The sequence below is a fragment of the Gorilla gorilla genome, chromosome 17 (genome assembly GCF_029281585.2).
Source record: "Gorilla gorilla gorilla isolate KB3781 chromosome 17, NHGRI_mGorGor1-v2.1_pri, whole genome shotgun sequence".
Lineage (NCBI taxonomy): Eukaryota > Metazoa > Chordata > Mammalia > Primates > Hominidae > Gorilla > Gorilla gorilla.
The window spans coordinates 93,285,353-93,298,610 of NC_073241.2; the positions used below are offsets into that span (position 1 = coordinate 93,285,353).

The following is a 13,258-nucleotide window of genomic DNA, read 5'->3' on the forward strand; positions in this document are numbered from 1 at the left end:
ATGCTTCAATAAGTGGGAACTCTAAGGCTCTTGCATCCCTCTTCTCAAAGAGGGCTGCAGGGCCACAGTTGAAAAGGAGAGGTCCAAAGCAAGGGATGGTTTGGAGACTGAGAAGATGGAGGCAGTACCTTCATGAAGTACCCCTCCAGAAGCTGATGCGCTTCTGCATGTGAAAGGTGGCCTTTCCTTTCCTGAGCTGAAGCTTCTGTGTTGAAGGAGATGGAGGGGGCAGAGGACTTGAGGGAGGTTTCCAGTCCTGAGGGCTTGCTGAACAAGCTGATGTTGATCTGATACTCACAGATCATAGCATGGACCATGCACACCTGATTGGCATATCTAGTGGCTGTTGGGGAATGCAGCATAAAATTCCTCTCCCACCAATACTAGTGTTGACTTCAGATGTAGTTTTCTTTCCTTTCTTTCTTTCTTTCTTTCTTTCTTTCTTTCTTTCTTTCTTTCTTTCTTTCTTTCTTTCTTTCTTTTCTTTCTTCTCTCTCTCTCTTCTTTCTTTCTCTCTCTCTCCCTTCCTTCCTTCATTGCTTCCTTCCTTGCTTCCTTCCTTCCTTGCTTCCTTCCTTCCTTCTTTCCTTGCTTCCTTCCTTCCAAGACAGAGTATCGCTCTGTCACCCAGGCTGGAGTGCAGTGGCGCAATCTCAGCTCATTGCAACCTCCGCCTGCTGGGTTCAAGCATGTCTCCTGCTCCAGCCTCCCGACTAATTTTTGTATTTTTAGTAGAGACGGGGTTTCACCATGTTGGCCAGGCTGGTCTTGGACTCCTGTCCTCGTGATCCACCACCTCGGCCTCCCAAAGTGCTGAGATTACAGACATGAGCCACCGCGCCAGGCTGGAAGTAGTTTGCTTTCTCTAGCTGCTTGTGACCAAGCATACAATGTTTTACCAGTGAATTCCTTACATATTGTCCTTGAGATGAAGGATTCTGGAGAGGATCAGGAAAAGAGACAGATTCACTAGTTATCATCCAGATTTAATGACAGGCTTGCCTGAGAACTCCATTCATTGCTGTGCCAGATATCAATTTATTGTCTATCAGCTCTAAATCTACCTTTGTGGACTTTGTGATAGTAAACCTGGATCCTGTAACAAGAACTTGACTGACTGGCCCAGTGTTTGGCTTTGCCAATAGAGGGAGCTGGAGAGACACTGTAAGAAGATAGAAGTAGAAATGCACTTTCTGGATTCTGATCTTCTTAGGATTATTCAGTGTAGGCACCCAGCAGCTCACTTGGTCATCTGTAGCCACATTCTCAGGGAATGCTTTCTCCACACAATGGCCATTTCTGCATTTGGTCAAGATGCAACCTCTGGCAACTATATCCCTACCAGGGCATTTGCTTCTATGGACCAGCCCCAGCCTGCCCACACCCTCCAGCAAGGACATACGGCTTCTCGTAAGCCAGCTTTGGCCATCTGGCAAGTTTCATAGCCACTGCAGACTGCATGTTCCTGTGACAGCTACACCTTCAAAGAGCTCTGAATATCAGCCTTGGGACATTCAGTCATGTTAGTTTGCTCAGGTGGGTATAATAAAATACCATAGGCTGGGTGTGGTGGCTCATGCCTGTAATCCCAGCACTTTGGGAAGCCGAGGTGGGCAGATCACCTGAGGTCAGGAGTTAGAGACCATCCTGGCCAACATGGTGAAACCCCATCTCTACTGAAAATACAAAACTGAAAACAAAAACAAAAAAATTAACTGGGCATGGTGGCACCTGCCTATAGTCCCAGCTACTCAGGAGGCTGAGCCAGGAGAATCGCTTGAACCCAGGAGGCAGAGGTTGCAGTGAACCAAGATCATGCCACTGCACTTCAGCTTGGGCAACAGAGTGAGACACTGATTCAAAAAATAAAAATAAAATACCATAGACTGGGCAGTTTAAGCAGCTGACATTTCTCAGAGTTTTAGAGGCTGGGAAGTCCAAGATCAGGCTGCCAGGAGATTTGGTTTCTGAAGAGGGCTCTATTCCTGGTTTGCAGAAGGCCACCTTTTAGCTATGTTCACATGGCAGGGAGAGCAATTTATCTCTTCTTCTTCTTTTAATGCCACTAATTTCTTCAAGAGGGCCCAACCCTCCTGACTTTATTTTACCCCAATCAACTCCCAAAGGCCCTGTCTCCAGAAACTATCATCTTAGGGGTTAGGGCTTTTACATAAAAATTTTGTGAGGACATAATACAGTCTATGACATATGTCTTTTCCTAAGTCCTTAGTTCTTTTTTTTCCACTTACCCCAAGACATGAAGTGACAATTTCTCTCTTGTACCTTCTACACCTGCTGCCATTACAGTATTTTTTAAAAATCTATTACTGAATAATTCTTTATATTAATTCTCTTCTCTTTAAATCTCTGATGTAGTTTCTGTTTGCAAAGTGAACACTGCCTGATATAACTGAATAAGCATCTCTCACACTATTATGAAAGAGTGTGGCAGAAGATTGAAGTCCACAGTGTGGGTCTAGCAAACACGTTCTGGCTTGAGGATATGCAGATATTAGAAAAACTACTCCACTAAAAACTGAAAATTCTGAGATTAATGCCGAACCAGACAGGACACTAGAACAAGTGGCATGAACTCACACTGTTTCAACAATCAATGGTAACTCTATTGATAAGCTAAAATCTGAGAGGCTATCAGGGATCTCCTATTCAACTTTCCTATCTGCAACACATTCAATCAAAGCACGAAAAGATACGTTTAGAAACCAGAGAGATCTTTCTAATTCCCTCCAAATTCCTTGTCACTTAATACGTCCCCTTAACCCCCTTCAAATTAATGGAGAGACTGACAATTCACTAATGAGGGACTAATGGCAGTTTCCAGGCAATGCCATATCAGGAGCCTTTTTTTCTTTTATAAGTTCCTTGAAATACAATACCAGGCATATTAATGTAATGCTTTTCACATTAAGGTCCACTGGGTTCTCCATACCCTTGATCAGCAGAGGCTCTACAACATGTATGTTTCATTGCTTACATTTGTCTTGGTAACAATCTAGACATTTTCATATAAGCATTGTCTTAGTCTGTTTTGTGTTGCTATACAGGAATACCTGAGGCTGGGTAGTTTATAAAGAAAGAAGGCTTATTTGGCTCATATTCTGCAGAATATACAAGAGGTATGGCACTGGCATCCCCAGGCTTCTGGAGAGGGCTTTTGTGCTATGTCAAAAGACATTGAACCTCAGGAGGCGGAGGTTGCAGTGAACCTTCATTGAACCTGCAGGTTCAATGAGGGAAAGGTCAAAGGGGATGCAGGCACGTGCGAAGAGGGACCAAACACGGGGAGAAACCTTACTTTATAACAACCCACTCTTGGAGGAATTAATCCATTCCATGAGAGCTAATTGTACTTCACTGACTACCAGGAGAACAGGACCAAGGCTTTCACAAGGGATCCACCCACATGACGCAGACACCTCTCCCTAAGTGGAACACTGGCACAGCAGGGACTGAATCGCAGTGTGGGTTTTGGTGGAGACAAAAATCCACACCCAAACCACAGCCATTATGTTTTGGATGGTCCAGACATCCACTTTATAACTCAGTAATCTTTTGAATTTAGGATTGTGCTGTTAGTAAGCAGTACAAATTTGTCTGGGGAATGTTAATGAAAAATGACAGAAGCAGATCCTGTAAAATTGATTCATTAACTCAAAGGACTAACGAAATAATATTCAAGAAGGTTTTAATTGTTTGAATAAAGAGAAGTGGTGGGAGAACTGAAAAGAGAATGTACTCGTGTAAATCGAATGTACCTGATAGGACAGGTACACCGGTCTCAAAAAAATTGGCACTAACGCAGTCAGAACACATTTCAAGTTAAAAACAGGAATGAACTACAGCAAAACAGCACCACAGATCACATATACGGACACTCCATTTCATCATTTAGCCCAACTTCTAGAGAGTGAACACTCCATTCCTTAAGTGTTATCACACTCGAATTAATTTTTCCTGACATTTATTTATTTCAGTTAAACTCTTCTTCCATCACTGAATATGTGAAACACTGTCCAATTGTCTTGTGACAATATTATTACTACAGGGTGTGGCAGAAAAAGCAGTTCTCTGGGAATGTGGCCATACCGACTGTAGTCTCAATTCTTCTGTGAATTCTTCATGGGACTCTGGGCAAATTACACAAACTACCTCTATTTCACCATCCTCCCCTGCAAAATATAAGGAACAGCGTCAACAATATGGTTCTTCCAAATGCTTACATTTTATGATGCTATGTTTGTTTCTCTAGCATTAATTAGCTGAAGCAAGTGTGTTTTGTTTTTGCTTTTTGTGTTTTTTTTTAACCTCACACTTTCTCAAAGCCAGGGAAGATTGCTGGGAATCTCATGGGAGATTGAGAGGTGTGGCCGGGCATATATGAAGTAACTGTTGCTAGAGTATATGGTCAGTCACTGAAGGGTATTTTGGAATTCCGGTGAGACTCTTTGTTTTTTGTTTGTTTGTTTGAGACAGAGTCTCGCTCTGTTGCCCAGGCTGGAGTGCAGTGGCACAATCTCAACTCACTGCAACCTCCCGAGGTTCAAGCAGTTCTCCTGCTTCAGTGCCCCCTAGTAGCTGGGATTACAGGCACCTGCCACTACGCCTGGCTCATTTTTGTATTTTTAGCAGAGACGGGGTTTCACCATGTTTGCCAGGCTGGTCTGGAACTCCTGACCTCAGGTGATCCGCCCACCTCGGCCTCCAAAAGTGCTGGGATTACAGGCATGAGCCACTGTGCCCTGCCCCGTGAGACTCTTTAAGGTGGAGTATTTGTGAATTTTACAGCAAGGGGTACAGAGATCTCAAACCACCCTAGGAAGCTCCAATTAGGCCTGGACTCTACTTCCTTCTTGACAAGTGGAAGTCTAATTTGGAGACGGTGGTAGCTCAACCTGAGACTAGCCTAGGAGTGTGCCCTTCCTGAGGTCCACAAAGTCAGGAGCCGAGGGAGTCAGACAAAACTAGGTCAAGGTTGAGTCGGGAGTTGAGAACCAGCAGATACTCCCCAGTACTGACTGAAGAGATGTGAAATTAGGTATGAGGCAAGAAGACAGAAGATGAGGCTGAGGACAGTTTCTGAGGCACTGAATTATATACTCTGGAACCTTATCAGTTACCTGTTGCCTCCCCAGTGGGCCAGGGTGAAGGCTTCATGAGTGGGGAGCCTGTTCAGGCTCACTCTGAAATTGGGCTTTAGTTATTCTGAGAGATGGGTTTCCCTTCAGGGCCCAGCATTTAAATTGTCCATACTCAGAAAATAAATACAATTAATCCTCATGAATATCGACTTGCAGACAAATTCCTTACCTAGGAAAACAGACCAGTTCTTCTTTTCATTGCATTATTTCAAAAATTAGATTTGTTCATTCTCGGATTCATCTTTGACTCTTCCTGCTCCCTATTCCTCTCATGGTCCAAGAAGTGATGCCAAATTTATGTCCTGGAAATTCCTCAAGGCCATGTCCTCCTCTCCATTTCTCCTGCCTCTGTTTCATTTCAGCTTTCCTCATCTCTCATCCATGCTGTGTCCCTAACGCCTCACTGCAGGCAATGGTACCCTCCTACAATATACTCCATGATGCAGCCAGAGGGACCTTCGTAAATACAAATATGATTATGTTTCTCCCCAGCTTAAAATCCTTTTGTGTTTCCCCATAGTCCACAAGGGAACGAAGAAACACCACCAACAGCGTCCACATGGCCTTCACGACATGGCCCTGTGGACACATCAGACGTTGTCTTGCAGTGCCTCATCCACACTATCTGTACCACTGCAGGCCTGGATACGTCACGGTTTTCATGGTGCTATCTTGTGCCTCTTTGCGCCTGCACGCACTGTGTTTCCTATATGGGATATCTGTGTTTACAACCAAACTCCCAGGGGCCAAATTATATCCTTTGTAAAGGACTTCAAACCACCAGGCATTTGCTGGAAGTTTCACGGAGGAAAACAAGCATTTTTCATCTTTTAATCTGTTTTGCTGGTCAAAGAGGAAAAGGAGTGGATGGACAAAGTGGGGCCCAAAGTCTGGATCTAGTTCTGACCAACAAGGAGAAATTGATGCACAATGGGGAAGTGACCTTGGCATTTTCAACTGGCAGAGCCGGTAAGTTTGGGCACAGTTCAAATGTGAGTCTGTAGCCACTAGAGAGAGGGGTTTCAAAGTCATGGAGAAAAGATGGGGGTGAATCCTGCACCAAGACTTATTGAGGAGAGTTCTTGGGAACAGTTACTTTTAGGATTCCACAGGGAAATCACTGAGCGAGTTTTACAAAATACTGCTGCTGGGTCTTTACTTAATTGGTTTGCGGTGCAGAGTGGGAATGTGCATCTTTAAAAGCAGAATTCCCAAACTGGAGAGCTCTGTGAGAGCTTCCTGCAGGAGACATTATTTGAACTGAATTTTGAAAGACAAGCTTGCATGCCAGGAACCCCATGTATATGAACAGAGGATATGAAGGAATGTAAATAATTTGCTATGGCTCTAAAGAAAAGAAGGGAGAAATCAAGACGTGAAGAGGCTTACACTCCTTGCTCAATAGTTTCTAATTTATCTTTTTGGATAAGAGGATGTTATAAAGGATTTTAAACTGAGGTATAAAATAATTAGAATTGGAATGTTTACCTGAACTTCAGAGTAGGCAATAGGTTGGCATGGATCAGAACTGCAGGTAGGAAAATTAATTGTTTAAGAGAGACATGAGACATGATAGAGGTGACAGAGTATGGACAGGAGGAACACAAAAGTGATAGAAGTAACAGGACTGTTGATCATTTAGTTAAAAGAACTGGGGAGGGACACACCCAGGTTTCTGAGAGATGTCCAGTAGTACACAGGTAACATCTACGGCTCGAGACAGGTTAGAGATTTTGAAGAAATAAGTTAAAAGTTGAAACATGAACCTATGGATATAGTGGAGGTCATACAAGAAGATCATATTATAATGAAAAGAAGAGGGCTTAGAATGGTAGGAAAGGAATCAGGATACCAAGCAAAGGAGTCAGGAAAGAAGGGAAGGGTGCTCTGGAAATCCTGGGAAGGTCAAAGAAGAAAGGGCTAAATGTCGCCAACAAACAAAATGAAATAAGACCTGGGATGTATTTTTTGGCCAAGGCAATTAGAAAATGATTAGTATCCTTATCAGGAGCAATTTCAGAGAATGTTTGGGTGGACGTCTAACTACAGTGGAGTCAAACGTGAATCAATGGTGAAAAAAGGACAACAGCCAATGTGTACACTTTTTATAAAAACCACCCTCCAAGGACCAGGCACTGGCCCTCTCTCCGGTGCCCGCAGACATCCACACAGGCCCAAAGAATCAGGGATTGCACAAGCCAGACCAATCGAACTGTTCTGAGTCATCTGCCGGAAGCCTTGCCCTCAATCAAGGCGGACGTGAAGCATCTACAAAGGAGGAATAGTCGAAGCGGCGGCGGCGGCAGCGGCAGCGGCAGCAGCAGCAGCAGGAGGTGGGGGCCTCTGCCAGGTACCGGGCGGGGCAGGCACGCAGGTGCCCAGGTTCCCGCGGCGGTCACCTCTTCCCTGGAGCGCGTGAGAGAGGGGAAGGGAGGAAGGCCAGAGCAGGAATCAGAGCGAGGCAAAGGCGGGCAGGAACTAGGAAAATGACGGCGGGAGGCGGCCGGGAAAGAGAGTCGCGGGGCTGTGGGGGTCACCCTGGCACCAGCCGGGGTCCCAAGCCCCACCGCGAGACCCGGCGAAGGCCGAGGGCCGAGCCCCGAGAACAGGAGCGCCCAGACCCGCCCTGAATAGGAAGCTGCCCCTGGAGAGGGAGCGTCTGTTTCTAGGCTTGCGATTTGCTGCGCTGTGATTTGCTGCCGGGTGGGAGCGCGGGGTGACGCGAGCAGTGGGTTTGGAAGCGCCGGAAGCTTGGGCAGGAGCCCAGGGAGGGCGAGTGGGAGGAGCCGCCGCTGCGGAGGAGGCTCCGGGAGTGCGGGTGGCGGGGCCTGGAATTTCCGTGGCGCCTGGGGCAGATCGGGGAGGCGCCGAGTCCCTGCTCCCCTGGCGCCCAAGCCTGCCCCTGTGCTTACAGCCTATTGGTTGCACCTTCTCCTTCCCTTCCTGTCCCCCCCCCCCCCGTTCTTTCCATCCCTGCCTTCATCTTTCTGTATCTTTCATATTCTCTTCTTCATTGTCTGCTTCCTCTCAAATGGGATGGGGTTGGGGGTGCTTCTTCACCTACGCCTCTCTCTGTCGCAGCCACCGGCGTTACTTTAACCAATTCCTCACTTTCCAGACACTCTCAGTCCTCTGGCTGCTGCTTCACTCCTGACACCTCTCCATTCCAAAGGGCCTCACCCAGGGCTGCTCTCCGGGCCCCTCCCGCTTCCCTGACTCGGGCTCTGCGTAGACCGCGCCCTCTTCGCTGGGTCCACTCCGAGGGGCAGACTCGTCTCCCCAGTTCTTCCAGCACACCCTGATGGCTGGGTCGCAGTCTCCGTTTCGCGCGCGCGCTCTCCCCTCGTCCTCCTCTGTCTCTTCCTTTTACTACCTCCAGATATTGGAAATTCCACAGAAATAGGTGGATTTCTTCCCTTGTGCCTCCACTAGATGTTCTGTGTAGTTTCATCCATTTTCATGGAACCTCTCGGGATCGGGATGCTGATGGCTCCAGGTCTCTGGCTCTAGACAGTCTACTCATCCCCGTCCCTAACTGTTTACAAACATCCTTGGCTGTCTTTGTTAGAGGTTCACCTGGTATGGTGTGTTCCACGCATCTCAAATGGAACAAGTCATATTCCCCATTCCAGCCTGACTCCTCATATAAAATTCCAATGGTTCACGACCCACCCTGAGTATGAATTTATAACAGCTAGGCGCCTCGGGACTGGGCCCTCCTGTGCTCTATCCCTATGTGAGCAGTCACTCTGCCTGGCAATTCCAGCCCCCATTCTCTATTGCAGACAATCCCTCTGCTTTCAGCAGTCCCTGGCCCATGGTGGTGGCCTACGCGCCAGCTCCCCAGCCTCTTTTCATACCAAATACTGAGCCGGGTTATCTTTCTAAAGCCCCAATGCACTCATATGAGACGTTTGTTTAAAAACCATGCATGGCTTTCCAGACCATAATCTCAAGTTCAAACTCCTAAATGTGGCATAAGGGTCCATCCTATCTCACTACCACGTGGCTCACAGGAAACCATAGAAACCCACCGCAGGGGCACCACACAAACCATGCCCTTTGTCTTCCTGCCACATTCTTGGCACCTGCTAATTCCTCAGCCTATTATTTGCATCCCCCATTTCACCACCTACGGAATGCCTGCCCAGCTTTTCTTTTTTCTTTTTTTTTTGATAAGTGGTTTTAATAAGTTTCATTACCTATTGAATACATACAAAAGAACATTTAAAATGTGTATTAAATTATAAAGAACAGCAGTACAACCCATCACCCAGTTTAATAACTGGAATATTGTCATCGCTGGAGGCCATGAGTGTTTCCCTACTGATCACACCCTCCTCCCTCATCACATCCGCTTCCCTCCCCTCTGTATCACCACCTTCCTGAGTTTCATGATAATAACGACATTACTTTTCTTGACAGTTTTACTATCTACACATGCATCCAGAATGATTTAGTTTAGCCTGGTTTTGAACTTTACGTATATGGAATAATACTGAATTACTCTGTGGCTTAATCCTTTAATACATTATTTGTGGGAATTGTCCATGTCAAAAACTAAAGAACTTATAGATATGGTTCTTTCAGTTTTTGTTGTTCTGTATTCCATTATACTAATATACTACAATCCATTTATCCATTCTGTTTTTGATGGACATTTGGGTTGTTTCTTTTTTATTATTATACTTTAAGTTCTAGGGTACAAGTGCACAATATGCAAATTTGATACATAGGTATACATGAGCCATGTTGGTTTGCTGCACCCATCAACTAGTCATTTACATTAGGTATTTCTCCTAATGCTATTCCTCTCACATCCCCCCCGCCCACGCCACAGGCCCCGGTGTGTGATTTTCCCCACCCTATGTCCAAGTGTTTTCATTGTTCAGTTCCCACCTATGAGTGAGAACATGTGGTGTTTGGGTTTCTTTCTTTGTGGTAGTTTGCTGAGAATGATGGTTTCCAGCTTCATCCATGTCCCTACAAAGGACATGAACTCCTCGTTTTTTATGGCTGCATAGTATTCCATGGTGTATATATGCCACATTTTCTTAATCCAGTCTATCATTGATGGACATTTGGGTTGGTTCCAAGTCTTTACTATTGTGAATAGTGCCGCAATAAACATACATGTGCATATGTCTTTGTAGTAGCATGATTTATAATCCTTTGGGTGTATACCCAGTAATGGGGTGGCTGGGTCAAATGGTATTTCTAGTTCTAGATCCTTGAGGAATTGCCACACTGTATTCCACAATGGTTGAACTAGTTTACAGTCCTACCAAGAGTTTAAAAGTGTTCCTGTTTCTCCACATCCTCTCCAGCACCTGTTGTTTCCTGACTTTTTAATGATCACCATTCTAATTGGTGTGAGATGGTATCTCATTGTGGTTTTGATTTGCATTTCTCTGATGACCAGTGATGATGAACGTTTTTTCATGTGTCTGTTGCCTGCATAAATGTCTTCCTTTGAGAAGTGTCTGTTCATATCCACTGCCCACTTTTTGATGGGGTTGTTTGTTTTTTTCTTGTAAATTTGTTTGAGTTCTTTGTAGATTCTGGATATTAGCCCTTTGTCAGATGGGTAGATTGCAAAAATTTTCTCCCATTCTGTAGGTTGCCTGTTTACTCTGATGGTAGTTTCTTTTGCTGTGCAGAAGCTCTTTAGTTTAATTAGATCCCATTTGTCTACTTTGGCTTTTGTTGCCATTGCTTTTGGTGTTTTAGTCATGAAGTCCTTGCCCATGGCTATGTCCTGAATGGTATTGCCTAGGTTTTCTTCTAGGGTTTTTATGGTTTTAGGTCTAACATTTAAGTCTTCAATCCATCTTGAATTAATTTTTGTATAAGGTGTAAGGAAGGGATCCAGTTTCAGCTTTCTACATATGCCAGTTTTCCCAGCACCATTTATTAAATAGGGAATCCTTTCTCCATTTCTTGTTTTTGTCCGGTTTGTCAAAGATCAGATGATTGTAGATGTGTGGTATTATTTCTGAGGCCTCTGTTCTGCTCCATTGGTCTATATCTCTGTTTTGGTACCAGTACCATGCTGTTTTGGTTACTGAAGCCTTGTAGTGTAGTTTGAAGTCAGGTAATGTGATGCCTCCAGCTTTGTTCTTTTTGCTTAGGATTGTCTTGGCAATGTGGGCTCTTTTTTGGTTCCATATGAACTTTAAAGTAGTTTTTTCCAATTCTGTGAAGAAAGTCATTTGTAGCTTGATGGGGATGGCATTGAATCTATAAATTACCTTGGCCTGCCCAGCTTTTAAAGCCAGCTTCTCTGGAAAGTCTTTTCAGGATTCTGTAGAGGTTTTCTTCTTCTTATTTATTTATTTATTTGTTTTTTTCTGAGGATTTCCTTAGCACTTTCAAAATTATCCTGTTATGGAGCACCTGACTGGCTTGAAACTACGCATTTCCATGTGTGTGTCTTTAGGGTGTAAGCTTCTGGGCAGGGATTAACGCATTTATTTTTCATTTTCTCCTCCCAAAACAGGTAGTGAACATTCTACATAAATGTTCTTTGAATAAACTCACTTTTGGATGTTGTATGGGGATGGGGGAGTGGAGGAGGGAGTTCATAGGTATTTGGGGCTCCCAGGAGGAGGACGATATCATATACTTGGAAACGTAAGGCTTGCTTTTGAGGCTGACTCTCACTTTTTCTGTGAGTCCTGTGGACAGTATTTAATTGCCTCTGTCTTTGTTTGTTTGCCTGAAAAGGAAAAACTAGTTTAATGCCAATTTATTTGGTTGGCTGGAAATAAACACTTCTGATTCCTGTGTTTTTATAACACAATCTAATTGTGGCATTGGCACCTAAAGTATTATTTTGTATTAAAATTAATTGCTTTTTAGAAATATTGGGTAAAGTCCATTTTGTTTAAAGTTCCAACCCTTTCAAAAGCTATAATGTCCAAAGGAGATTGGAGCACCAGGAAGACAGGGGGAAGAGTCATTCTGTTACCTGGTTTTCTCCCTTGCCTGACTTCTGACCTGAGCAGAGGCCAAGGGGGTGCACTTGTGTGTGAGTGTGTGCACATGTATTGTGGCTGCAGGGTAGATATTGATGGGAAATACCACATACTGACCAGCACCTGAGTGTTGAAAAGGAATGGAAGTGGGGACATGAGATGAAGGAAGAGGAAAGATGGAAGAAATCAGAAGTAGCAGTTTGCAACTAAGAGCAGTTAAAATGCAAAGATGAGATTGATGCAATAGTTCAGTTCATTCAGAACTGTTGAAACTATTGATTCAATAGTTCAGACAGGATGATTAAACACACCTACACACACACACACACCCCAACCTAAGTTCATGCTTGCTTCACCCTGAGTCCAAAGCTCTTATGCTAAGGTTGGATCAAATCCAAATTTATTTGTGTCTCTGTCTTACCCAGTTTACCTAATTCTCTCCATCTTTAAGTTTCTTTGGTGCCACCTTCTGGTTGGCCCAGTTCTATGAAGTTTGAATATTCCTTCCTGCCTCCCAGTCTCTGAAATGTCCTTGAGTGAAAGATGAGGTCGTGGAGGACCCCGGGACTTTCCTGCACATACTACTCTGCCTTCCAACATCTGCAGACCCTAGTATAAGCTCTGGAGAGGTCTTATGATGTGAGGATAGTGAGAAACTGGAATATATTTTTCCATAATAAACAACCTCTTAAGTATAGAGTACTGTTGTGCAAATTATGTCATGATTGTGTTTTCTTGGTTCACATTTATTTTACTTAGTTTTCTGAACCCTAACCATAACCCTAACCCTACTTGTTTTTTTCTGAACTGCACTAACATTTATTTTAAACTTTAAAGAATTTGCACTGCTTTAGACTGTTGTTCTATATTTAGAGTGTTGCCTTTACACTTTAAAAAAATATATAAGCTCACTTTTTTGTTTAAGTAAGAGACACCCTTCTGTTGAAAAATATCTTAGGAAGCGAAATATCTTAGGAGGAAGCAAAACATCCAACAGTGAAGATACTTTGGTTAATACAGTTGTTCCCCACTTCCTTGTCTCAGCCACTCAATTCCCCTTTCCTCCTGTGCTCTAAGAGACCCAGAAGACCTGTCCAAGACCCCCACTAAGGGCACACAGTT

At 44.3% G+C, this 13,258-nt stretch overlaps 1 protein-coding gene across 1 annotated transcript in view; it reads left to right on the plus strand.

The window, feature by feature from the left end:
- Nucleotides 1-13,258, plus strand: part of LOC101142502 (uncharacterized) — a 39,634-nt gene that overhangs the window by 12,969 nt on the left and 13,407 nt on the right. Inside the window, exons 6-7 of the mRNA XM_063699339.1 lie at nucleotides 5,680-6,128; nucleotides 7,222-7,492. Coding sequence (XP_063555409.1) covers nucleotides 5,680-6,128; nucleotides 7,222-7,492 — 720 coding nt within the window. The remainder of the gene's footprint in view (nucleotides 1-5,679; nucleotides 6,129-7,221; nucleotides 7,493-13,258) is intronic.